General features: G+C 40.9%; 1 protein-coding gene across 5 annotated transcripts in view; it reads left to right on the forward strand.

The window, feature by feature from the left end:
• Window positions 1-26,420, forward strand: part of arid1b (AT rich interactive domain 1B (SWI1-like)) — a 94,252-nt gene extending 67,832 nt beyond the window's left edge. Inside the window, exons 8-22 of one of the 5 annotated variants that reach the window (XM_056262622.1) lie at window positions 810-1,152; window positions 2,145-2,285; window positions 3,923-4,050; window positions 5,857-5,963; window positions 11,614-11,754; window positions 14,181-14,387; window positions 16,343-16,556; window positions 18,721-18,859; window positions 20,384-20,523; window positions 20,776-20,908; window positions 21,006-21,125; window positions 21,210-21,288; window positions 21,893-22,652; window positions 22,742-22,872; window positions 23,044-26,420. In XM_056262622.1, the coding sequence (XP_056118597.1) occupies window positions 810-1,152; window positions 2,145-2,285; window positions 3,923-4,050; window positions 5,857-5,963; window positions 11,614-11,754; window positions 14,181-14,387; window positions 16,343-16,556; window positions 18,721-18,859; window positions 20,384-20,523; window positions 20,776-20,908; window positions 21,006-21,125; window positions 21,210-21,288; window positions 21,893-22,652; window positions 22,742-22,872; window positions 23,044-24,807 (4,547 nt within the window). In that variant the 3' untranslated portion in view covers window positions 24,808-26,420. Of the gene's footprint in view, window positions 1-809; window positions 1,153-2,144; window positions 2,286-3,922; window positions 4,051-5,856; window positions 5,964-11,613; window positions 11,755-14,177; window positions 14,388-16,342; window positions 16,557-18,720; window positions 18,860-20,383; window positions 20,524-20,775; window positions 20,909-21,005; window positions 21,126-21,209; window positions 21,289-21,892; window positions 22,653-22,741; window positions 22,873-23,043 lie in introns of all 5 variants that reach the window. The other 4 variants (XM_056262621.1, XM_056262624.1, XM_056262625.1 and 1 more) reach the window with 4 other exon arrangements.
• The last annotated feature ends 710 nt before the right edge of the window (window positions 26,421-27,130 follow it).

Below are 27,130 nucleotides of genomic sequence, written 5' to 3' on the forward strand. Positions count from 1 at the left end.
GGCTTTGGTCCCACACTAGTTGTGAAGAATGTCAATTTGGCTGAAATGTGTCCAGTCTTCACTGGCTTCCAATACTCTCCCACAAAGATTTGATAATTTGACTTCCTGAGTAGGAACAGAGAAAGAAAAGAATGATTTAGACTTCAAAGAGAAGAGATCAAAATGGACCCAAAAAATCTGTTATTTACACGTCCTCATGTCATTCCAAACCTGTTTAATTTCATGAATATCCATTTTACATTGTGAATCACTTTCCCATTTAATAAAGCTCCCAAGAGTGTCAGCAAAAAACTACATAGGGCTCATTTAAGTGTTCCGATCAGGTTTGGTGAAAAGCAACCTGATATTTAAGCAATTTTGATGTTAAAAGTGTGGCTTCTGTCCATGTTCCCATGTTGGAATCTAGTGCATCAAAGAAAAAAATCCAATACAATTATAGCCATTCATTAGGGATCCAAACTCGAAATTGACCAAAACCAGATTGATAACATTACTGAAGCACATTGTGAATACTGTTTCTTGGTTGTCTGTAAGAAGAAGTGAAGGGAAAGGTAACTGTAAAATCAGCACAGCAATAGCACTCGGTTTGTATTGTTTGGAAACACACATAAGATTTTTTTTTGCATTTAAAAAACACCTAGAGGAAGTGAATATGGAATGTTATCAACAGACTGCAGGGCTCTTGAGACGTGTTTTGCTAACTCTTAAAATGGTCATCCATTGCATTTTTTTTTCTTTTTATGATATTTCCTGAGATGTACTTAATGGTATTAGGACTTTTACATAAAAACTGTCTGGTTTATCTCCAGGTAACTACCCACGGCCTCCTAACTATGGCGGAGCACCAGGTGCCAACTACAGTGGCCCCGGCCCAGGCATGAGCAACAGTCTTGGCATGAATGCCAGCAGTCCAATGCATGGGCAGGGTCCAGGGCAACCCTGTGGCTCTATGACTACGGCTCGAGGACCAGGGCATGCAGCCGGTGGCCGGCCTTACACCGCAGGCTCCAGCAGTGTGGCTCCCACCTCTCCCAACATGCCTCAGTCGGCTGGCCCAGGGATGGGTCCACCTCCTCCCAACGTCAGCCGCAAGCCCCATGAGAGTAGCCCTGCATCTGCCCAGCAGAACCCAGTCCCCTCGGGCCAGGCCAGGTAAATCAGAGCCTTAATTCATTTAAGTGCCTTTCTGCTTAACTTGAACAAGATGATTTGGTCATGTTTGGTCTAGATTTCATCCATAATTAAATGGATAGTTCACCCAAAAATGAAAATTGCCTATGTTGTTCAAAACTATTTTCTGCGGAACACAAAATAAGATATTTTGAATGATCTTGGTTGCCAAACAGATTTGGTTACTATTGACTTCCATTGTATGTACAAAAAAACTGAGACATTTCTTAAAGTCATACAGGTTTTATTTTGGGGTAAACAACCCCTTTAAGGTTACAAAATAATCCCTGAATTCCAATTCAATTCCAGTTGGGGAAATCTGGCATTAATGAAAAAAAAAAAAAAAAAAAAAAATGTATTAGTAGCGCTCCTAATAGATTCTTATAGCCAATACCAATGTATTGCCGATTGATACCGAGTCTGTTTATTTAAGCTTTTATCAGGAGCTCTGTCATAACCAATTATGCAAGCTTTCTGCTCATGGAGCTTAAAATGTCTAAATACTGCATATTCAATCAGTTAATTTACAAAAGCATTCACCACCTTTTCATTGGATGTTGTTAATATTGATAACCCCATTTATTTGTTTTCCTGTGATTCGATAAGGGGAACGCGTTCTCATGTGAGGCAAGAGTGGAGAGAGAACAGCAAATGTGTGTGGTCGAGTGCTGTTAATGCCATTTATTCAGATAGATATTTATTTTGTCATATTCACTATACCCTCCAGAAGCATTTATGATTCAGAACGGTACACCGTTGTAACTTTTATGCACCCTCAATATGTCATTTTGCTTATCCCTCACTGGTTGGCCTCTACTGGACAGTCAATGCAGATTTTATGTCACCAAATAATGCTAAGGGCAGGATTTGGGACAAGGCCAAACATGATATTATTCAGTGCACCTTTGAGTTTTCATTTGTATTGAAAGTGAACAGGCACCAAGGAGACCTTTATGCTCTTCCCCCTGCTTCAGGCCTCCCTTTGGCAGGTCCCCTGTGTACCCCGGCCTGTCTGGGCCTGGGGGGCGGCCAGCCTCCTTCCCTATCCCTCACCCCCATCACCCCCACTACAGTCCTGCGCAAGGCCAGGGCCAGCCTCACACTGAGCTGTTTGGGTAGGTTTAAGATTGGACCCCTGGCTGGATGGCTTCACTCTGCTTGAGTCTGCTCGCGTCCGCTAGAAACGGCACATGCCAAGTGCTATGCATTAGCTTCTCCTTTCTTCTCCACCACGGCTATGTTTTATTCTGAGCATTTAAGAAGACTAATCATATAGCTTTCACAAAGAGAGGAGAAGCATCCTCTGGAGAAAACAGCAAAATGTTCTGTAGATTGGAGAACTGAAGCAGCAGCTTGTGTAGCTCAGAGATATAGTGGAGTGGAAGACTAAAAAGGTTTAAAGGAATCGTTCACCCAAGAATAAAAAAGATATATATGTATATTGGTCTTTATGTACTCATACTTGTCTTTTCCAAAATCTGTAAACTGTTTTTTCTTCTTCCGTGGAACGCAAAAGGAGAATTTTTGAAGAATGTTAACGCAGCCTTTTTCCATTAAAATAACAACGGTTTACATTCAGATTTAAAATTTGACGCATCGACAAGCAATACCGCATCGGTTATGACATGTTGAGAAACTATAGTAGAAGGGAATATTTTCAGTGAATAATGACTTATAGTTTGGTCTGTTACTCATGTGAAGTTATTGCTGTGACTTCACAAAACTTGGAATATACTGGAGAAGAGCTGTTTATACAAAGATTATACAAAGCATACTGAGTATTATTAGTTAACTACATGTACTATTATATAATAAGTTTTGGGTTAGAGTTAGTTGCTTGTGATTATGCATAATATGCTGTTATAATTAAGTATATGTAAGAAGTTTAACTGGGACACTGTAAAATAAAGTGTTTCCAATTCTACTTGTGTTCCGTGAAAAATTGTAACAGGAAATGAGTTTGGAGAAACATGGATTCATTTTTTGTGATATAATCAAAGAGGGTTTTTTTCCTTATCAGATTAAATTGATTTATTTTCTAGGTTTTAACTGCTTACGACACCTTTAAAAAAAATCATATTGCAATTACTTCTACAAATATTGCAAGTGCTGACATAAACATTTCACTTTTCATTTCTGCCTTTAAAGGCTGAAAGGCATATTGAAACAGCAGCTCTCATGTTCAACAGTGTGTGTGAATACTTCAAATTATAACAATGCCTTTTGTCTCCAAACTAAGCATGTTTCGCCCACTTATTTTCTGTTTCTGGATTTAAAAGTGGACATTTTGTTGAGACCGAAATGAACCAAGTGTAAAAACTGTTTATCTTGGCCCTGTGGTGTCACAGCCATTTTAATAATCTCAGGCTATATTATTCTAATTAATAATTGGCTAGCCCTAGTGCAGTTTCTAGTCTGAGTCGAGGTGTGATTCGCAGAATTGTTGGTTGTTTTGGTAGCAGCAGTGTACAACTTTGACTGATGGATTGTAGATTGTACCTCATTTAAGACTTAAAGTGTAATATGGACTACAAACAACACAGCACAAAGCAACAGCTCTTCCTTTTCTTTTCTGCATTAATCCTGAATGTCTTAACCCTCTCTATTGTGCCTGCATATTTGTTGCTTGCCAGCTATTAGAAGTAAAGAAGAAAAGAAAATAAGTGTACTAACAACTTATTGAAATCTTCACATCTCAAACAGGCTCTTTTTAAAGGTCTGTGTCCTTATGTTTGTGTTCTGTTATCCATAGGCCAAGCGGGTACCAGGCTGCGTCCCACATGCTTGGAATGGCTCCTGGAGGCCCCTACAACCATCCACCGAGCAACAGCTCAGCCAGGATGACCCCTCAAGGACCCTCCTACAACACAATGCCCACAGGTAAGCGTGAGAATGTTTATAGATATCTCAGTGTTTCAATGAGACAAGATTACAAATATTTAATGCAAAAAATGTTCCAAATGTTTTAATGCATGAAAACTTGTGCAAACTCATTACCAATGCAAGATAGCGCAAATGTAAAATAAAAATTAAATGTTCTCGGGATAAATAACCAGCGGGCAAATATCGCAGACGATTATGCTTAAAGTCCCCCTGTAGTCAATAATTTCATCACTTAAAGTGTAAATTGCAGGTTAACCACCACAACCAATTAATGTGTAAATTAAAGTGCTCAATGTGTATATATGTAAAAATATCTGTCTTAAAATGCGTTAAAATAACATTTATTGGGGTTTCTTCAAAGGTAGCATGTTTTTTACCGTAACTGGGTGATGACGTCATAAAAGGGAGCGCGGGCAGTAGCCCGCTTGCTTTTATGTTATAACAGTGATCAGGAGCATGTATGCTGATGTGTATGGTGGCGACACGTAGGCTAACTTGAAAGTATTTGGAGGTACAGAAAAAAAGTCTTTTTGCGGATGGGAGCGGGACAAAACATACATGTTGCGGGCGGGAAAAAGTAATATAGAAAGTAGTTGAGAACGTCAGTTATAACGACCCACGTATTAAAAAATAGTCGGGTTTAAACCGGGCTCATAATTACAGTTAATGTGTCGGGCAGGGCCGGACCGGGCTCGGACACAGCGGGCTCGGGTAGGGGCTTGCTTGATTTTTTTGGGCCCGATCTATAAGCTCTACCTCGGGTAAGTTATGCTAACACTTACAGGCACGAATCAGCCGTTTGTCCTTGGGGAACTTGTGGAGCCTCTCCCCAGTTTTTGATGTATTCATACATCCCGCACAAACACAATAGTTAACCATTTTTGCTAGCTAGGTCTCCAATATAACGTAACTCCAGGCCTGGAGCATAGACAGTAGCTTGGAGTACCTTTTATGACGTCACGCCCAGCCTAGTGGAAGGGAGGGGGCGTGCTTAAAACCACTGTAAAACGCACCAACTTTTCATATTATATTCAGCATTTTGGTATAAAAAACATAAAAAACCAATGGTGGGCGGTTCTTTTCTTTATGTTTAGTAAGCACATTGCATTATCTTCGTGAAAATTTTTACCTGCAATTTACACTTTAAAACTCATCTTTGATCACCAAAATTACATATTTAAATGTTTTTTCATGGAAAAAAAATTCTTCATGCCTTAAAATAGCTTGAATGCAACCTTGCCTCATTTAGTATACGCGGTTCTATGAATATGCAAATGAGCCCCGCCTCCACTCACTCACTCACTCACTCACTCCAGCTCAGAGATCCACTCGTTGACGATCACACGTTGACCTGATTGGTTACAAGGTAGTTTGTGACGTCAGAAACACCAGCGATTTCAAACCGTGTTTTTGAGACTGTCTTTGGTTCACTGCAGTTTTAAAGAGAAAATACTCAGCAATGGTGTCGACTTAAAAACACCACATAGACATAAACAACATCACACGATGGATTTTCACCACAGGGGGACTTTAATTAATCGAGAGAAGCAGAGATCACGATTAAAATACGACTTATCGTGTAGCTTCCTTGCTGAATAAAAGTATTTCTTTAATAAAAAAGTAAAAAACGTATCTTACTGGGATCTTAATAACCCCAAAATGGTGTATATTGAGCATATTCAATAAATCTGGAGTTTAATGCAGTATTTTGCTTTCAGTACAAAGTTATTACTTGACTAGTTTGAATATATACCTTTGTTTGGAGGGTGTGATCAGATGTTTAAGGGTCTGAATTTCCTGTAGGGCCTATGACAGGCTCAGGGGACACCATGATGCCCACCGATCCCAAACAGAGAGCTGAGCACAAGGAGGAGGGCGGTACACCCGCCACAGATCCCCCTAAGCCAAAGGTATGGAGACATCTTTCTCTCTCTGACTCACTGAACATGTCCAGAAGATGCTCACAGATAACTCCTAAATCCCTGTAAATGGTAACATTACTCTAAAAGCTTCTCTGTTACAGCCTACAAACAGTCTCTGACCTTTGCTTCAACCATTACTCTGTTAATATCTGCTCAGTAAAGGTGTAAAAATGAGTGCATTGGTCTGACACCGTGTCCTAACAAGTGATAAAAGTCTTAGTCCACTTTGAAATGTCATTGGTTGAATCTCCTGCTTCACATTCTTGTAAATTCAACATCTTTGGCTGTGATTGTGTTTTAACTTGCATTTTAACTTTCATCTATTTTTTTGCTGCTGGAATCTTGCGTTGTACTTGGGACACGGTGTGAGAGTGAAAGTTAAACACCATAATTATGTAATTTAATAATTGGTTATAGCCTAATTATTATAATAATACCCATTACCAAATCCACCAAATCTAGATCACCAATTTGCTTCCAGCACGGACATGTTCAATGCAGGAAACTTTAACACATTGTTTTAAATAACCACAGTTTGCACCAGAGCATTGGAATAGATTTAGATGTTGACCAAATTTACTTTTTTCCCCAAACAATTTGCGAGTCGTAATACAATTGTTGTCATAGTAAATATTTACATCCTACTGCTTGCAGCTCTTCTAGTTTATCTTTCTGTTGTTTACACTCCCTAAACTGAGCACTGAAAGTATGTTGTTCTTGAATAGTGTTCAATTTCACTGTGTTATTCAATAACCCAAGTAATATAAGTCTCTCATGTGTCCTAATGAGCGCACATCTAAGCTCTGGAAGACCTTGCTTCAAATCTTTCCTGTGTTAACTTGTTCTTTCTCAGTCATTGCCCTTACTTTCATCAGAACTTCATTGTGTCATTAAGTTCAGCTTTCATTTGATTGGCTGAGATGTGGCGCAGTAGCAGAGCATTCTCTCTCTGAACTCGTCTTTCCATTCTTGCTAATGTGTCATGTTTTTTTTGTTTCATTTGTAATTCGATGTGATGTTTTGTCGCCTTACTGTTTAGAGGGAAGTAGTTCTGTCACCTTTAAATAATTCTCAAATGTCCTTTGTTTTCTTGCTAGCTCATGATAATCTTCACCTCATGGCATCAGTCGTCAGTAGAGCACGGCTTTTTAATTTAACGTGTAGAAAACTTCACAACAAACAGAAGTGCCTTCAAACGTTGACCTTTATGTCCTGTCCAGCTGGCTACGTTACAAGCTTTGTGTATGTGTGTGTGTGTGTGTGCAATCCTGTAACAAGTATAACAAGTCCTGCAATATAACACAGAGCTACTTGAAAGGTATGAATTGAGCTTTCTTTAGTCCAGCTCGGAGTGGTGCCAACCTCAGCCAGAACAAGAGCCAGAGTACAAAAAGAGTGTGACAGATGAACATTTGAAGAGTTATACACAAAGTTTGCCAGTTTTTTGCCAAACTTTCTGAATGCTTGTCATGCTAAAGACAGTAGGCTATGCATGGGAGGTTTTTAGGGCCGTGAATTTCAGGAGAATGTTTTCGACCTATTGCGGATCGAGCTATCCTATTGCACTGACAGGGTGCCAGTAATCGCGCTGATTAGCGTTCATTTCGTTAACGAGCTTTTTCTGATGACGAGGCAACGGCTAGGTCATTTAACGATAACTGTTACTATATAAACATGCGATATCGTTGACGCAAAAAGACGAGACTGAAGTGTAATTAAAAAATAAAACTCGACCAAAATCTCTCTTTAATTTTGTCGGAAAAAAAGAGGAGACAAAATATGACATACTGCCTTCTCAGTGATGAACTGTAATAAATCCAAACATGAATCTCGACTATATTGTTTGTGGTAGATGCATTTTCTCTTGTTTTAATAGGAAAAAACGTACTAAAAAATTACTATTACTATTTCACTGTTTTATTTTTTGAGAATTTTCTTGTTTTACCCGTTTTCATAATGTAGAGAGACGCGAGTGTGTTAATATATATAATAAATAGCCTACAATAAATCAAGACAAATAAACAGTGATAAAGAAAGAACAAAGAAACTAATTATAGCATATAGGAAAACAAGCTACAATAGAACAAAGACACAAATGAAATGGACCAATCTGGAAAAACTTCCAAGCGCTAGAAATAAGAAATAAATTCTATAAGTAATGAAATGTATGAAAAAACACTGTGTAAATTAAATAGACATTTATTCTTATTAAAGTTACGAAAGTGATTCAGTCTGTTACAGATATTCATTTGTGTTTGTTCTAAGTTTAGTTTTTATGGACTTTTAGTTTGTATTCAGTAGTTCCTGCATGTGTTCCTTTGCTTCAGTTTCTCCTTTGCTGTCGTGGACATTCATTTAATCATCACGGGTGTTTTTCGTTTGTTCCCCCATTTAGCCAGTGTTTAAGTTTGCTCTGTTATTCCTTCAGTTGTCGATTGTGTTAATGCTTGTGTTTGCATGTGACACTGTTACACCAGTCCGTCTTTTGTTTAATAAACCACGTTTAAACTTTGTCTTCATCTTCAGTCCGCGTAACAGTCAAGAGCAAGGAGAGATTTTCTCTTTTTTGTTGTTTGATTAACATTAATAACGACAGCAGGTACATTTGGATGCTGTCACTTTAAGACTGCATGGATCCAATATACTCATGCGTTTTCTGTTTACGTTCACTTTAGACATAAATGACTGTGTTTACTATCAAAGACTTGGTCACTTTGACACACAAGTATGTGTATTTACCCGTTTAAGCCCAATTAGTTGGCAAAAAGCACTCAGTTTGACAGCGCTGAGAAACAGTCTCTCTGACAGCACGCGCTTGTAGCCAAATGAGTTGTCTTTCATTGCTTAGTTCGCTTCAACGGTTTAAAATCCCTTGTTTTTAAACCCCAAGGCAATACTTAAGAACGCCTGCAAACGATAAGCTTTAGACTGCGTAGCACAGCAACTTCATGTGAGCGTAACCGCGATAGAGGCGATAGTCCAAAATCTCTACCGGTTAATCGTGTCTGCCGGTATATTGCCCACCCCTACTCTGTATTAAAGGATTAGTTCACTTCAGAATGAAACATTTCCTGATAAATTACTCGCCCCCATGTCATCCAAGATGTTCATGTCTTTCTTTCTTCAGTCGAAAAGAAATTAAGGTTTTTGAGGAAAACATTCCAGGATTTTTCTCCATATAGTGGACTTCAATGGGAACCAACGGTCCAAATAGCAGTTTCAGTGCAGCTTCAAAGGCTCTACACGATCCCAGCCGAGGAATAAGGGTCTTATCTAGCCAAACCATCGCTCATTTAATATAATAAAAAAAAACATTTGTATACTTTTTAACCACAAATGCTCGTCTTGCACTAGCTGTGATGCACCATGCATTGTCATCCCGTTGAAAGATCACGTTAGGCGAAACATGGTAGTACCGACCTAGTGTTTAAGTAAAGTAAAGGCCCAATCCCAATTCTACCCCTTTCCCCTTCGTCTAACCCTAACCCTTCGCCTTCCCCTTCCCCTTGACCCTTGAAACAGAGTGGCAAGGCGTAGGGGTGAAAATATTCCCCTAAGAAATGGGACACCACTACTACACGACATTATACGTCATCGCTAGCGCCTACGTCACAGGAGATGCGCTGATGTTTTTCACAAACTTCCAAGATCCCGTCGACAGCTGCAGTCATCTCAGTTGTGTGGGTTACAGCTATTTTTTTGCATTTGTCTTGTGAAGTTCGCAGAAAACAACGGAGACGACGATATCTATCGTCGAAATTAAGTGCACATATCTAACAGAAGTCAGACGTAAGGAAACGTTGCTATGTTGTCAGCGCGAAAACGAATGATCCTCCGGGTTTCCTCATGTGTCCCTGTTTGATAAAGACCATAAAAGACTGGTTGATCTGATCATGTAGCAAAAAGCACGAAACTGAAAGCACTGTTCGTTTATATAATGTTCACACATAACCACAAGAAAACAATGCGTTCATAGCAGATGTACTGTAAAATATATGCCAATTCCCTTCCGCAATTACATTCACCAGTTATCAGACATGAAAATATGTCTGCAGGACTGTCGTTAACAAACTTCAGCGATTTTTTTCCCCAAACGTTTCTTTGAAGAAACTGACCGTAAATAAGAACACAAGATTGAATGTAGCAAAGCAAATCATTATTTGTCGTTAAAATACTTATCGCAGTGACACTTCTCATACCCCTTCGTTTGAAGTGTGGTCCCGAAAAATCTTCGTTTGAAGGGCTATCTGACCCTTACCCTCACCCCTACCCTTCCAACCAAAAGAGAATTGAGACAGCCCTACCCCTTCACGTGCACGCTCAAAACAGAGGAGAAGGGGTAAGTGAAGGGGTAAGGGGTAGAATTGGGATTGGCCCTAAGGCTCATCCCAATTCACCCCTTGCCCCTACCCCTCCGTTTTGTGCTTTCACGTCAAGGGGTAGGGCTGTCCCGATTCTTGTTTAGATCGAGGGGTAGGGCTACATAGCCCTCGAAACGGAGATTTTTCAGAGGCACCATTTAGCGCCAGATGACACCACCGTGCACTTTATTTACTCTTATAATAATTATATAGTCATTTAAATTAAGAAATTGTATAATAAATCACATTTCCGAAACAGAAAAGACATACATTTCGAGGAAGGAACATTATAAGCATCATGTTTCCTCAAAGTTAAGAGCAGCTGTGCTGATTGTCAGTCGTTGTCATGGAGAAATCCTGTAAAAACTCCGTAACGGCAGAGCCATCGCCGACGACTGATGACGTATCGGGTTCGTGGGGGAATATTTCAACCCCTTGGCCCTTGTAACTCTGTTTTAAGGGCCAAGGGGTACACTTGAAAACAAGGGGTAAGGCCAAGGGGTGAATTGGGATTGAGCCTAAGTCAAACGTCCTTTACAAAAATAAAGGTAAAACAACGATGTTGGAGGAGAAAATCAGATTGAGTTTTTCGCCCTACCCTACATTTTTTAACCGGAACACGCGTAATGTGTGGCGCATCACAGCTAGTGCAAGACAAGCATTTGTGGTTAAAAATTAAATAAATGTTTTTTTTTATTATTTATAAAATGAGCGATGGTTTGGCTAGATAAGACCCTTATTCCTCGGCTGGGATCGTGTAGAGACTTTGAAGCTGCACTGAAACTGCAATTCGATTTGGTTCCCACTGAAGTCCACTATATGGAGAAAAATCCTGGAATGTTTCTCTTCTCAAAAACCTTTATTTCTTTTCATCGTCAATCATGGATGACGTGGGGGTGAGTAAATCATCAGGAAATTTGAAAGAAAACTTCTTGTTTATTGAATCTTTGTATAAAGTGTAATCGTGCTCTTGGTCTGATTATCAGCACAGCTGTGATTACCTTCCACCAATTCCCTCTTGCTTGTGTAATCTGTACATTCCCTGCAAATCTTTTATTCGTTTATATAACTTCTAAGCTAGTTTGCGATAGCATAAAGCTGATTCAAAAGACTTTGCAAATGACTTCTTAGTAAAAAAAGCGAAACATGGGCCAGTTCTGGGAGAGTATTGCGCGTCGTTTCGGTGGACACGCAGTAAAGGTGATTTGAAAGCTGTCTCTCGCCATTCACAATGTGTGTGGGTTTCTCTTTCTTCCCTATGTGTTCTCCCATCACAGGACAACTACGGTTCTCAGTGTGTGTCCCAGCCTCCCACCCCTTCCCCTCTGTCCCCCAGCCCAGCTAGTCTGTCCTCTTATCAGGGGGACGACAGCGATAGCATTAGCAGCCCTGCCTGGCCAAAGAACCCCAGCAGCCCTGTAAGTGCCTCATGCACTTTTACTCTCTTCTCTTTGTTTTCCTGCTTCTCTCTCTTCTTTCTGTGGTTATTTAGGTCTCCTGTTTGATGGTGTGAGCTGTTGTGATGTAATTAGACTTTCTCATTATGACACTCTACCCCAAGATTGTATTTGTTATACTTTCCCCCAATTTATTTTCAGTTGTATCGTGTGTTGGGGAAGCTACTTTAAAAGACACAATCTTCTTGCTAAGCTGCTCATAATAAGAATATAGAGCATTATTAGGTAATAGCATTATAAACGATTACAATTTTGCCATAAAAAGGCACAAAAACCATCAAGTGTTGGTTCAAGAAATAAATAAGCAAACCGATTCACTGCAGCAAACCAGACTTTGCAATGCTACATATGAGGGTACGGGACAGTTTATTACATCTTGATTTAATTATTGCATGGCTGTCAATTATAATGTGACAAGAGTTGTGAGAAAGTAGCTTGTCACTGGAAAAGCTACTCTATTTTGAGAACAGCTGAGCTACAAAAACGTCAGTTATTAGTTATTTTCCAACACGGGTAACTTTGTGTGTGTGTGATATAGTGCCCATTTAAATTTAAATAATTCAAACTCGTTTTGTGTTTGACAGCGAACACCATGGTAAAAGAAAATAGCCTTATTAAAACACATTCAAGAAGGATTAGGGAAGAGTTCACAGCAAACTTGTACATGGCGAATCAGCTTTTCACCAAAGTTTTAATGAGAAAGTCAGTTATTGGTTTTGTGATTCGTGGCAACTGGGAACTCGACGAGGGGGAGTAAATGATGACCGAAGTTTCATTCTTGGGTGAACTAACCCTTTAAATCTGTTTTTTTAAACATTTTGCTGTGTTTACAGTAAAATAGTAATTCCAGTCACAGTCTTGTACTCATTCTAAATATTCATATTTTTATTATAATTTGAGGCCAAAAAGTAGCGCAAATATAAGGCAACACAGCTCAAACACAGATAAACAAGCAGCAAGCCGGTACTTGGTAGCCTACTGTACAGAAGATATCGTCACATTTTGACAATTTCAGTCGAAATGTACAGCTAGTTTTGAAAACACTAATTCAAACAACAAACACATTCCTTGTATGCGTGAGCACACTTGTCCAATAAAACTTATTCTGATTCCGAAAGGCAATCAGAAAATATTCCACATTTTTTGCACAGGCACAGATGCTGCTCAAGCACCTGGCCTTTTCGCAAAACATTTTGTATTTATTTTATATTTGAGTTTTTTATTTAAATCTCTGGTCACAAGCCCAAATTAAACCACCATTACAATCTACATAGAGCCAGCCTAACGCAGCCAATAGCCCTCCATTAAGCTTTACAAGAAGCGAGCGAGTCTGGTGTAAAATAGCATTGTGCAGGATCGGAAATGCCACCAAAATGAATAAAAATGCCCACAAATTTCAAGATGTGAATTGCCCCTATATGAGATTTTGTATTTTATGCCATATGATACGTCTTGGCAATGTCACACGAGAAAAAGTGTAGTTTTCCTGAAATGTAATGCAAATGTGATATTCATTTTAATAAAATAGTTCAACAAACAATATTCATTTAAAATTCTAAACACAGTAATGTCCGTTTTTGCTCTATTTAACCAATGAGAATAGTTCCAGACAAAGAAGTTGCGTCTCCCTGCAACGCAGAGTAAATGAACGAATTTCGAACGAGTGTCTTTGACCCTTTCTTGTGCATTTATTGTTGATGTGAAGAGGAAAACATTTTGTATGTATCCGGTGGCTTTTAGAGCTATATTGGGTTTATTGAAATTTTGAAGGTTTATCCGTGTCTGGAGCTCGAACACTTTAATTTAGGTCCGTTTGTCTAATTTGAATTAAATTGTTATTCCTGGCTGTCGCCACCGTTACAACTAAGAGTCTAATAGTGTATCATTTCAAATTTTCCAACATTTCATATATATTCAAAATTTTAGATTTAAAACACTAATCTCGTCACATTATTCATGCAACTTTAATTGCAGTGTAAATACATCTAAATAATAATAGTATAACATAATATTGTCTGTTATGCACAACATTGATTTATCTCATTTACCAATTCCAGCATAATGCCAACAGAGGACTTTTATTTTTATTTTATTTTTTATAAATGTGCAAGTAATTTAAAGATGTCCCACAGTATGTAACTAACTTATTTTTTAATGTAACTTTTATAGTATTTATGAGAGACCTGCCCAGGCCATGCATCAATACTCATACCTGTCCGAAATGGTTAAAGGGGTGAACTTTACTAGCATGAGACCGTCAGAACGGGACATATTGAGCAATGTGGAAAACACTTTTACTCGGGACAGAGAGCGATGGGCTTCACAGTATGGGTGTGTCGGTGGCGATAAATATCTCACTCTGTTCTGTATCCATCCACCCCTAGAAGCTCAGCACGGGGAACATGACGAATGAGAAGATCACACGACTGTACGACATGGGCTGTGAGCCTGAGAGGAGGGCATGGGTGGATCGCTACATCTCCTTCATGGAGGAGAGGGGCACGCCGGTCCCAAACCTGCCTTCGGTGGGCAAGAAGCCGCTGGATCTGTGCCGCCTCTACCTCTGTGTTCGAGAAATCGGAGGCTTGGCCATGGTGAGCAGTTCTTTCGGTGGTTTCTGCGAGAGTGCTGTTCGTGCTGGGGTTTTAAAGGAGCAGAGCTGTGTAATGCGTGTTAAAGAACGGCGAAAGCTCTCGTATTCTTCCTCATATCTGCCTCAACCATCAATCACAGACATCAAAGAAACAGAGAAGGGAATTGGCTGAGATTGAGAATACATCGCACCTGCTGATGGGGTTCTTTATTCGCACACGCTCTCCGCATTGGTTTTGTGCCTAGGATCTCGCACAGGGGTCATGGTAGACAATATTCCAGAAAAGACAAAAAAAATTGGCCTGACAAGTTACTAAGGACACAAACACTCTTTTATATCAGGAAGTCCCTGCTACAAATTTTTATAAAAACTGAGTGTTACATTTTCAGCCTGGTCTAGATAATAACATGCATTTAGTAGCATATTGATGTGTCCTTGTTACACTTTACATGTAATAACAGTAAATTATACATAATTACAAGCAACTAACACTAAACCATAGGCTGAATCTGTAAGTACATGTTTTTTTTAATATCACTCAGTATTTATTTGTCTAATTACATTGTAACAAGGACTGCATTCACATATTTACATTATTGATGCACATTGAATAAGTCCCAAATTGGCTTATTTTGAATATTTAACTGTGCATGTTTATTTTCTCTTTTTACATTTAGGTGATTTTTTCGTGATTCTAATAATCTTTACACTAATATTTTAATAACTGTGAAATGTAATCTCAAATGTAATATGTTAAAATCTTAAATATGAATATAATTTTTTTCGCAACACTTTACAATAAGGTCTCATTTGTTAACATAAGTAAATGCATTAGCTGACTTGATCTAATATATAATAAGGTGTATTATAGCATTTATTGATTTTTTTTTAAATGTTCATTGTTTATTCATGTAAGTTCACTATGCATTAACTAATGTTAACAAATGCAACTTTTGATTTAAAAAATGTATTTTTAAATGTTAAAATTAAGAAAAAATATTCAATGCTGTAGAAGTATTGTTCATTGTTCATGTTAACTAATGTAGTTAACTATTGTTAACAAATGAAATCTTATTGTTAGCGTAACATTTTTAACGTTGGTGGAACAAACGCTTTCAAATTGCCTCATGTCTCAAAGCACATAACAGTACAAAAATAATGAACGTAAACAACTTATTTACGGTTATTGTTAGAACTCAAAAAATTGTTTGTAAAGGTGCGTTTACAGCATGACGAAATTACTAATTATGAGAATGCTATATATATATATATTTATATGAAGACCACTTTAATTATTGATTGCTATCAGTATGTGACGAGACTTTCAACCAGTATTACAAAAAAAAAGTTTATGAAAAAAATTGCCTTTCACATACAAAGCTTTATCTTGCAATTAAATCAATCTTTATTAATGTACACTGTTAGTCATTTTAAATGCACTATTTACTATTACATTTTAATTTAGGGGGGCAATGAAACGTTTAGCTAAACTTTAGCTTCTCTAGCTCTATCTTTAAGGTTAACAAATGTTTTTTGTTGTTGTTTTTTTTACAACATTTACAACGATTTAAAGAGATCAACTAATACCTGTAAGTGCCCCACGCGAGAACTGCCACAGACCCCCTGTTAAAGACCCCTGCTTTAAATAAAGCTCTTGTTTACCGCCAGCTTTCTGTGGGCGGTAATAGCGCAATGCTAATTATTTCTGGCTAACAGCGATGATGTTTGTAAATCCTGCGCATTCTATAATGAGCCTCATTTACATAGGAAATAGGTATGTTTATCCAAACAAAACAAAAAAAAAGAACTACAATGAATTGATTTTTTAGACACGTAGCGCCTGGATAAGCTGAACTGGGGGTGGCGTGCGAATCAGTCACAGGGTTAGATGGTTGAACCACTTAGTGAATTGATTGTTTCTTGAATGGTTTTGATTGAAAATCTCTCCTCGTACAGGTAAATAAGAACAAGAAATGGAGAGAGCTGTCCACCCACCTGAATGTGGGAACATCCAGCAGCTCTGCCAGCTCCCTCAAGAAGCAGTACATCCAATACCTGTTTGCCTACGAGTGCAAGGTGGAGCGTGGAGAGGAACCGCCGCCTGATGCGTTCAACATGGGAGACGGCAAGAAGCAGACACACCAGGCCAAGATCCAGCCGCCCTCACCTGGTGAACAACTTTACAGCATTACTGCGGGGAGAGCAGACTGTTAGACAGAAGGCTTATAGCCATCAGATCACTATGCTCCATGTTTTATGTACTATGCCGTTTATTCAGGTTAAACCCTTTATTTTGGCTTTTTTGTAGTTTTGAAATAGGGTTAGGGTTAGGCCGCGTTTCCACCGCAGGAACTTTCCCCAGGAACTAGGGACTTTGGGGTGGGACTCGGTGTGTTTCCACCGCAGGAACCAGTGTTTAAACGAAGTTCCAGGTAAAAATGTCCCCCTCCGAAAGTCCCTGTGGCGAGGCAGTACTTTATCAAAGTTCAGGAACTTTCAGGGGTGGGACTTGGGCTCTGAACATGCTGATTGGTTGAGTTCACGCAGCATTTTGATTGGTTGACTCCACGAAGCATTTTAGTTTTTCGAATCAACAATGGTGTTTAAAAAATACGACCGATGACGAGGTTCAGGCTTTATTAAGCTTATATGCGAAGGTCCAAATCTGCGCTAAAGTAGCGCGCAGTCCTACGTCACCGGACTACTTTGCCTAATCTTCACGGTACTTTAGACCGCGGTGGAGACGCAGACAGCAACAGAAAAAAAGTTCATGGGAAAAAAAAGTTTCTGGGACGAATTGTTCCGGGTAATTTCGGTGGAAACACGGCTTTAGTGAAAGTGAAAAGAAAGTGACATGTGAGGGCCGAGTATGGGAATCTGTCCTCTGCATTTAACCCATCCAACTTGTCAGATAACAATCTTGTTGAAGAAGAGTATGCAAAAAGTAAAGCCACCATGGTGAAGCTAGATTTCTGAACAAATACTATTTTTTTTTTTTTTTTAAATTTCTTAGTCAGACCAGTTAAAATCCTTATCCGGTGACTTCAACACTCATCCAAACATCAACCATCCTAGCAACTTTGTGGCCAATATTTCGAGAAAAGTGTTCTGGCCTGCCGACCTTATAATGAAGTCAGAGCGGCTCTACACTGAGCTATAAATATCTGACAGGTGATTGAGTCAAACTGAGGCGGAAGGGGGGAGGGGTGAGAAAGAAAGAGAGCTGCCAAGCTGCTGGCTTAAGGATTCCCGTTCCCCCTCTTCCTGAGGCTAATGACTGATGACGTCACTGAAAGAGAGAGAGAGAGAGAGAGAGAGCTGTCAAACAGCAGGGGAGGGATTCCCTCCAAGAAGATTAATGGGGGAGGAGTGTGGGATAAAAACAAAAGTGACCTCAGCCTGACCCCTCGCTCAATGCAGACCCGTGAGCCAGCGCTTTTTTCCATCTCTCTCTCTCTCTCTTTCTCCCGCCCTCTCCGACACTGGGAATATGCGTAAGGTCATTGGCGGTCACACAGACTGGAAGTGTTACAGCATAGCACCATGTACTGTTTACTTTCAGCGCTGAAAGATGGTTTTGTGGCTGGCAGCAGATCAAGGACATGTAAAGCAGACACTCTTTCATTCCCTCGTTCTTTCATTCTAACCCAATTCTTTTAGTTCCCTGCGCTGAAATCTTTTGAAGTACATTTTACTGCTCTGAGCTGCGGAGGAAAATGCAAATTGGTTTTATTACTTTGCATCAACTGAGCCGTAGAAATTTCAGACGTTATTAGGACGGTGTCCTTTTATGCCATTGCATTTCTATGGAAATTAATAACTAGTGTATTCAAATGTTATTGGATTATGGAAATGCAGTCTGGGGATTGTAAGATTTGGGTTTCTTTCCCTGGAGCTTGGAGGAACTGATTAGGACATTGTCATTTGCTTGTAGATTTATAAAATACCATTATAGCACAATCAGAATATAATAATAATAATAAAAGAAAGTATTTTAAAATATTACACAAGCTGTTTATGTTAATGAGGCTTTAATATTATTTAAATTTGGGTAATATGCAGTTCTTTGTTTTTGGTGGGAATCAATTTTGATTCAGGGAATCACTATGTTGTTATGAACACCATTTATCATTCTATGAAAAAATCATCGCATCACAAAATTAAATGATATTTGCAAAATAGTTGGAATGAGAGCATCGAAATGTGTATAAAAAAGTTTCCAAGCCTTACTTTTCACTCCCTAAACAAATGAAAGTGATCAATAAAGAGGACACACATTTCTGCGTAGAATAATTCTTTCACATAACGTAGCCCTTTTCTACTCTGTTGAACAGCCAACTCCGGCTCTCTTCAAGGGCCGCAGACTCCTCAGTCTACAGGCAGCAGCACCATGACAGAGATGCCAGGGGACCTGAAGCCACCGACACCAGCCACCACACCCCACGGACAGGTCACCCCACTACCGACTGCCAGGTGGGCTAAACTGATGTATTATATTTTAGTGTCTGTCAGTGTTGTGCACTTGGCAAAAATGTAGCAGTTACTCTACATTAAATTAAGCTTCTCTGCACTGAAGAAACCCCCCTGGGAAATGTAGCAAGATAAGCTAAAGCAACATGGCAAAAGTATAAACTATTTTACTACATATAAATAAACTATATACTACATAAAAACATTTTTATAGTAAACCAACCATTCCAAGTCAATGCTATCTCAGTGATCAATAAAACTGTCAAACAGATCATCACAGGAATCATTTTTCAGTTCAATTGTTTATTCAAAAACTGTTCCAAACCACACAAACCATAACTATAAGAAAACCAGGTGTCGAGATTGTGTGCATTTTTCCATCAAGTGTCAGCCCAAGGATTGGTACGTGATGTCACCGTCCGGAGAAGAAGGTGGCGGTAATGCACCAAAAAGCTGTTTGCCAACCGCCGTAAAACACAAATACCCCTTTTCCACCAACAAGAACCGGGTGCTGGTTCAGAGCCAGAGCTGGTTCGGAGTTGGTTCGACTGACAAGCTTACTAAGAACCGGTTTGCCTTTCCACCGGCTAGAGAGCCACAACAGAGCCAGATCTTACGTAACTGCATACGTCTCATGTTGCCCAGCAACGCTAGTGCGGTAGCGCCAAACACAAACACGCCAGGCTTGTTCGAGATGCATCGGCTTCTCGCAGATCGATCGCCGCATGACATCAAAGCACTGCGAAAGCGATCCAAAAGCACAAGGAGTCGTATGATCTCCAAACACTCCCGCAGCTCCGATCGGTCCGCGTCGCTCCGATGCATCTCGAACAAGCCATCAACAATAACGGACGTTGCGTTACTATGGATGCTCATGGGTTTGCAAAAATACATCGGAATCCAACGCGTTTGTGCAGCTCGCCGTAACTTACATAGATGGATATTATAATCAAGCTGCTATTAGCTCGACTAGCTGCTATTTAAAAATGGCGGTCACAAGTTTCTATTCGTCTTGTTGGTCACGGTAACCCCGCCCTCAGGCCCTGACGCAAACAGTTCTTACTTGGCTCTGTTCTAGACCAGCAATGATTTGGTGCTACTTAAGAACCACTTTTCCTGGTTCGGAGCTGGTGCTTTGCGTGTGGAAAAACAAAGAACCGAATTGAAACTAGGCTCCGGCTCCGAACCAGCACCAGCTCTGCCTTGGTGGAAAAGGGGTAAAAGTCGTCGCCGTCGCATGGAAGTACTTCTGTTGGCTACACAGATCTGTGTATGGCTTACTGATCCAGGGTCAGTGATCCTTAGCAGTTGTTTTTCCGATTTGAGCGTGAGCTTCAGAAATGCTTGGGGAAATGTAGCTTGTGTGGACGCTACCGCACTACTTGATCAACAAAAAGAGTACCACCACGCTACTGAGAAATGTAGTTAAGCTACTTGTAGCGACGCTACTGCCCAACACTGGTGTCTGATACTCAAGTGTGTGCATGTATTGATTCTGTTGTCCTTGTTTCACCCACACTTCTTTAGAAACAGTGGTGTCAGCGTGCAAGATCCGTTCTCCGAAGGCAGTGACCCAGCCTTCCAAAAGCGAGGCCCCATGCATGGAGAAGCCACCTCTAGAATGCAGTTTGACACCAGTAAGGATCCCTATGGAGCTCCCAGGAAAGGTGTGTTGTTGCTGCTGTAATTACTGCGTATGGGGCTGGTTTCACATTTCTGCTCACTGCTGCCTCCCTGTGCTCCATTTACTAGAGCTGCATATTCATTATTTTCTTGGACATTGCTGCCATCTAGTGTCTGCAGGTTAAAGTTAAAAATTGACCTGAGTATTACGTTTCATAGAATATTCTTTAGAAATGTAAATACTCTTTCATGATCTTTATCTTCCTTGCCGTTAAAAAGTGTTCATTTGTTTTCAGGTGTCTCTGAGTCCTTCATGCCAGGGCAGATGCCAGGCAGCGGCATGCAAGATATGTATCCACGTGGCCCGCCCTCAGGAATGGGTATGGGTCCACGACCCCAGTACTCCTACAACCCTGGTTTTGAGAGGAGGTAAGACTGAACACCTTGGTGTCAGGTCATTAACTGCATAAAAACAAAGCAAACATCAAAATCAGTATGCCAACTTATTTCATGTTTATGTTCACAGGCCAGACCATGTCATGGGACAAGACGGGGGAATTGCCCCCCCTGGAAACCAGAACAACATGGTACCTTCCAACAGTGATCCCAGCATGTTCTCTGGCAGTAGATATGCCTCTCATCAGAGGTAAGAAGTGGCTATTGTTGACTAGTTTATATGAATGCATATGGTGTATAGAGCTGTAGTTTATTATTATATGTTTTACTGTAGACATGGACATGACGGCTATGGGCAGCAGTACCCTCACAGCATGCCATATGGTGCACATGGGATTTACCCCCAACAGCAGGTCAGCCATCAAATGTGATCAGAATTGATCCCTCTTTTATGCTGAGAGTTAGAGGGAGTTTGTGATAATTCTTTATGATTTTTCATTTCATTGTGGTTTGGGGTGGGACAAAATATCGATATATCGTTGTCCTTCTCCGTGCTATACGAGAATTGATGCGCTGGCGCCAAATATCGATATTTTCATTAATAAAATAAGGCGCTCTAAATAGATTTCCCTGCTCCCAGCGTCGCTACTTCATGGCTCCTCGAGGTGGCACTCAATACACGAATGAGGGAAACTAGAACATAAGTTAACTAGCCGGACAGCAGTGTGAGTAAAATAATAGATGCTCCAGCCACGTTTAAGTCCAAAGTCTGGAAAACTTGTACTTAACCTTTTCACTTGCATTTTGTGTTCATAGTTAGACAGATATCGTGATGTATCATTATAGGATTGTCTAGCAATATATTGATTATCGCAGAATTGCTGCATCATGATATTATCGGTATCGTGAGCCATGTATTGTATCGTGAGGTACTCTGTGATTCCCACCCCTAAATGTGGTAATTATTTATGCTATATTAATACTTTATTTTGACACTTTGTTTATTGGCTGTTGCAGGGTTATAAGCGGCCTGGGGAAGGGATGTATGGCCCTCCACCTAAGCGGCATGAGAGTGAAGCCTATGGTATGCAGTACGGGGGCCAGCAGCCTGACATGTATAACCAATATGGTTACCCAGAACGTAGGCCCATGCAAAGCCCGTTCCCCTATCCATATGGACGTGATCGCATGCAGCCAGGTGGACAGGGACCTCCTCAGCATAGCATGATGACTGGTGGACCACCCCCATCCTCTAACTCCAGCGGTGGGCATCAGGGGAACATGTGGCACACCAGGCACGACATGAGCTATCCTTACCCCGGCCGGCAGGGTCATGGGGCCCCCTATCCCTCCATGAGCCGTGGAGACGATCCAGAAGTCAGGGCTAGTCAGGACAGTCAGTGGCTTGGCCAGCGTCAATCACCATACCCACCACACTCTTCATCCGCTTCCAGCTCCATGCCCCCCATGGTTAGCCGGCAACCATCTTCCTCCTACCAATCTCCTCCAGCAATGCCAAACCACATCTCTCGTGTCCCAAGCCCTGCACCATTCCCACGGTCTGTGGGTGGCTCTATGTCACCCAATAAGGCTCACATGATGGCCTCTATGAAGCAGATGCAAAAGCCGGGTGGCCCAGGCTCCATGCCGAGTTCTCAAAGTGGTGGTATTCCTGGGCAAGGCTTCCCAACAATCCATCGGGATTACCCATTGGACTCTGTGGAGGCCACACAGCCCCAGATTAAACCCCGCCGAAGGTTAACTTCCAAAGACATTGGTATGAAACCCTTTTCCAGTGAAAATATTATTTTTATTTAATTGGCCTGGTTATGGCAAGGTTCTTAAAAATGCTTGTAAATCTTGTAGGCACACCAGAGGCTTGGCGTGTGATGATGTCCCTGAAGTCTGGGTTGCTTGCAGAGAGTACATGGGCTCTAGATACTATAAACATATTGCTCTATGATGACAACACTGTGTCTTCCTTTGGCCTATCTCAGGTAAGTATCCCAGGCACTGTTGGGTTTTTAGGCTTAAAATTTAAAAGGGTAGGAAATTATTGCAGAAGTCTTGTATCACTTTTTGCAATTGTGTGGTAATATTTAATAGCACTTTATGATAAATAATAGGCTATAATAATGTAATGGATTTTGTGTCTTTTGCTTTTCTAGATGCCCGGTTTCTTGGAGCTCATTGTTGAATATTTCAGAAGGTGCTTAATAGAGATTTTTGGGATCCTTGAGGAATACGAAGTTGGATCAGAGGGTCAGAAAACTCTCCTCGGCTCATGTTCAGAACCTACAGAAAAAGAGCAACCTTCCAATCCAGACCTAAAAAGCCAATCCCTTGCAGAACAAGTGGAGAAGCAATTAGATACGGAGCCTGAGAAACCTCAGCCGAGCAGCTCGGCAGCACTCGTTATAGAGAAAAAGGAAGAGTTGGCAGAGGCTAAGGCTGATGAAGAAGAGAACAAAATTGGTACAGAGCCATGCCCTCCAGTGGAGCCCAGACCCAAGCAAGCCAGTAAGTTTGACAAGCTCCCAGTGAAAGTTGAGGAGAGAGAGGCTGTGGCTGATTCTGTGGAGGATCGATCAGAGCTGCTAGGCCTGGCCGGGGAGTTCACCAGTGGTCTGCTACATTGGAAAGCAGGCGGAGGAGACTCCACTGCCCACATCCAGACCCATTTAGAGAGTCGTGGGGAAGAGGAAGAACAGAAGCCCTTAGAGAATCAGGAAGATGGTGTGCAGGCACTTGGAAAAGAAACGGTTGAAGAGGAGCCCAGGAGGAAAGAGGAACTGAAAAGGGAACTTCCAGGCCCTTCAGAGGAAAACTTGACTGCCACTGTAGATGACATGCTAAGTTCTCGTCCAGGGCTGCTATCAGGAGGTGAAACTCAGACATTCCTCTTCCGCAACAGAGAGAACAACAGCAGCATTACTTTGCTGGAAGATGAGCCCCGATGCTGGGATGAAGCCCCTCTTTCAGTAGCCGAGGGCTGGCAAGATGAGTTGGCCAAGCGCTGCATCTGTGTGTCCAATATCATTCGTGGACTTTCCTTTGTCCCTGGCAATGACAGCGAAATGGCTCGGCACCCAGGTTTAGTGCTCATTCTTGGAAAACTAGTGCTTCTGCACCATGAGCACCCTAAAAGAAAAAGGATGGCGCCTACCTACCAGAGAGAGGAAGAGCGAGGTCTGGCTTGCAGCAAGGACGAATGGTGGTGGGACTGCCTTGGTGCCTTGCGTGAGAACACCTTGGTCACCCTTGCCAACATTTCAGGACAGCTAGACCTGTCTATTTATCCAGAAAGTATCTGCCTTCCGATTCTGGACGGGCTGCTCCACTGGATGGTGTGCCCTTCAGCAGAGGCCCAGGACCCCTTTTGCACGGCAAACGGCTTCTCCTCGCTTACGCCGCAGAGGCTTGTGCTGGAGTGTCTGTGCAAACTGAGCATCCAAGACCCTAATGTTGACCTTCTGCTGGCCACTCCTCCTTTTAGCAGACAAGAGCGCCTCTTCGCCACGTTAGTGCGGCATGTCGGTGAGCGAAAGAGTCAGGTGTGCCGCGAGATGGCCGTAGCTGTTCTCTCCAATCTTGCACAGGGTGACCCGACAGCTGCCCGAGCCGTAGCCCTGCAGAAGGGCAGCGTGGGAGCCTTGATAGGCTTCCTCGAGGACAGTGTTTCCATGGCACAGTATCAGCAGAGCCCTCACAGTCTCTTGCACATGGGACACTCCACCCATCCCGAGCCGCCCAGCATCAACATGATGTGCCGAGCCGCCAAAGCCCTGCTGGCCATGGCCCAAGTGGAGGAGAACAGGCCCGAGTTTGTGCTCTTCGAGAGCAGGCTTCTTGATATCTCGCTGTCCTCCGTGCTGAACTCTGGCGTGGCGGCCATCCTGTGTGAGGTACTGTTTAAGCTTGGCCGCTCGTGACACGCACAAAGGAGCCTAGAGTGCCATCATGGGAACGCGCGGCTGAGCTGAGCCACAGAGATCACACACAACTGTTGGTGTTATATTTTTATTTAAGGAAAAGAACACAAACAAAAATTGTTTTTACATACAAATGAATATATAGAGAATATATATAGCTCCTCTGCCCCATTTCCCAGTTTTCATTTTGGATTTTTAAATGATTTTAATACAGATATTTAATACTTGGTCTTTTTGGTTTTTTTCTATTCTTTTTTTATTTGTTTTGTTTAGTTTCATCTGTGTATTTTTTGTTCATTTGTTTTAACCAAAGTTTGCATCTGATACACGTTTTTAGAGTATTTTGCTCTCAGAATGTTTTTAATTGTTTTGATGCAGTGTTTTGTTCGTTTTCTTGTGGGACTTTGTTTATTCGGGGAATGCAGATTTATTTAAATTGTGAGACATGTTGTAGATAGAACTTCTCTTGCAAAGTGTTGCGATAAAAGAAAAAAAAAAACAAGAAAAAAAAAAACACTGATTTTAAGACATACATGTATACAGCTCTGAAAAAAGCATTGTGCAATAGATTTAGCTGGCTCAGAGGGGAGATGATGAAATGTGAATGACCACAGGCAATGTTCTGATCTGACCACCAGTGTTGCACTGTTTCACCACACCAGTATCTGAGGGTCAAGCGAGTGTTGGTTTCTAATCTGACTTGCTTCCATTTAAGTGCAGCCGCAGAGGGTCCTCTCTCTGACGGCAAACTCAAAAGTGCTTCGGTTACCCCTCTTCTCTATACTATATCCACGGGTCAATTTGTATATAGAAACTGTACATTAAATGGGCCCCCTTTCACATTTTTGTTTCCTCCAAGAGATGTGGTATTATACAAAGTGAGTAGTTAATGCTACATGCTATTGACATTTGCAAATGAATATTAAGTCATTGTTTTCAGGTGAGGATAGTCTACAAACATGTAAGGGGTCGTTCACACAGGGTGACTTCTTGCGTTCGATCTGCGCCATTTTATTTAATTGTTGGTCATATGTGCACATGCCAAACAGACACATTTGGTCATTGTGCTGCACCTTGTTGTTTTCGGTGTCTTTAAAGCCCAGCGTCAAGTTGAAAATAGTTAGTATTTTGAAGGGGTACACAGCAGATCAATGTCGGTTTTACAACAATGGACCAATCAGGTGCTGGAAAAGCATCTCCAGTGGATTAAAGCATGTACATTAGCAATTGTGTATGGGATTTAATGCGCCTGTAAACGCACTTGTTCAGTTTTTAATTCAAGAATGTATTCTGTGTGAACGCCCCCAAAGACTTTCCTGTATGTCCTTTAATGAAGTGCTGTGTGACGAGAGATAGCAATGGCTCCCTCTAATGGCCTTAGATTTTTGAAATTACAGGCTAACTGAAAAGACGTCTGATGGCATAAATGTAATTCAATGTGAAAGTTACCCCAAAATGACTTAATGATTTTAACAAAAAATATGTACAACTCTTTATGTAAGCTCTTTTTGCTCCATATGATTTGATGACCATTGTTTATTCAGTATAAAGTCTTTATACATGTTCCACATGTTAAAAGTAAATGTACATGAAATTTGGTCGAGCACTGTGAACGTTGTTCTTCAGTGTTGTTTTTATTTATTTTTTGTGTCACAGAGAGGCCAAAAAAAGTCACACAAGTATGTACATCATCAATATTGTAATATTTAAGAAGCAAAAAAACTGAATTCCTGTCAGTTAAGGTTGATAGGTATATTTTTGGCCGGTCTACCAACCCCGTGCTCAATGCTGCATTTGTCACATCCACATTTTAACCAGATTACATGACCTAAAAAAAAAAGCAGCAGCACAAAACACCCTTACATTGGCGTACTCGAAGGGAGGGCCGGTTTTTAGCTCTTCTTTAGCACATGTTTTTGTCCTTTGCCTCTCTTTTCTAGGAAAATGTGTTTTTCAGGGACAGCCTGGAAACATCTTTCAAAGATTATTAAGAGATGCTTTTATTAGACCATGCAATCACATGAACCCAATTTAACACAATAGCTGCTTTAATTCGATACGTTTAATGTATAAACAGCACCAGCCAAAGGGCAGTAATGTTATTTGCAAGGACCACACAAATGCTCCAAGAGTATGGTTCCCAAAAAAAGACGAAGGCCAATGCTTTTAGTTGGACTGCAAACAATTGACCCGGCAGATGTGAATTAAATAACTCATAATTGAGACTGCAGTATGTACAAACATAATACTGCCAAATCTTTTGGCTCAGGTCTTGTAAAATCCAGTGTGGTACAAGAGATTAAGGCAAACACAACCCCGCCGA

Source organism: Rhinichthys klamathensis, unplaced genomic scaffold (assembly GCF_029890125.1).
Source record: "Rhinichthys klamathensis goyatoka isolate OS25496 unplaced genomic scaffold, OSU_Roscu_1.1 h1tg000196l_1, whole genome shotgun sequence".
Classification (NCBI taxonomy): domain Eukaryota; kingdom Metazoa; phylum Chordata; class Actinopteri; order Cypriniformes; family Leuciscidae; genus Rhinichthys; species Rhinichthys klamathensis.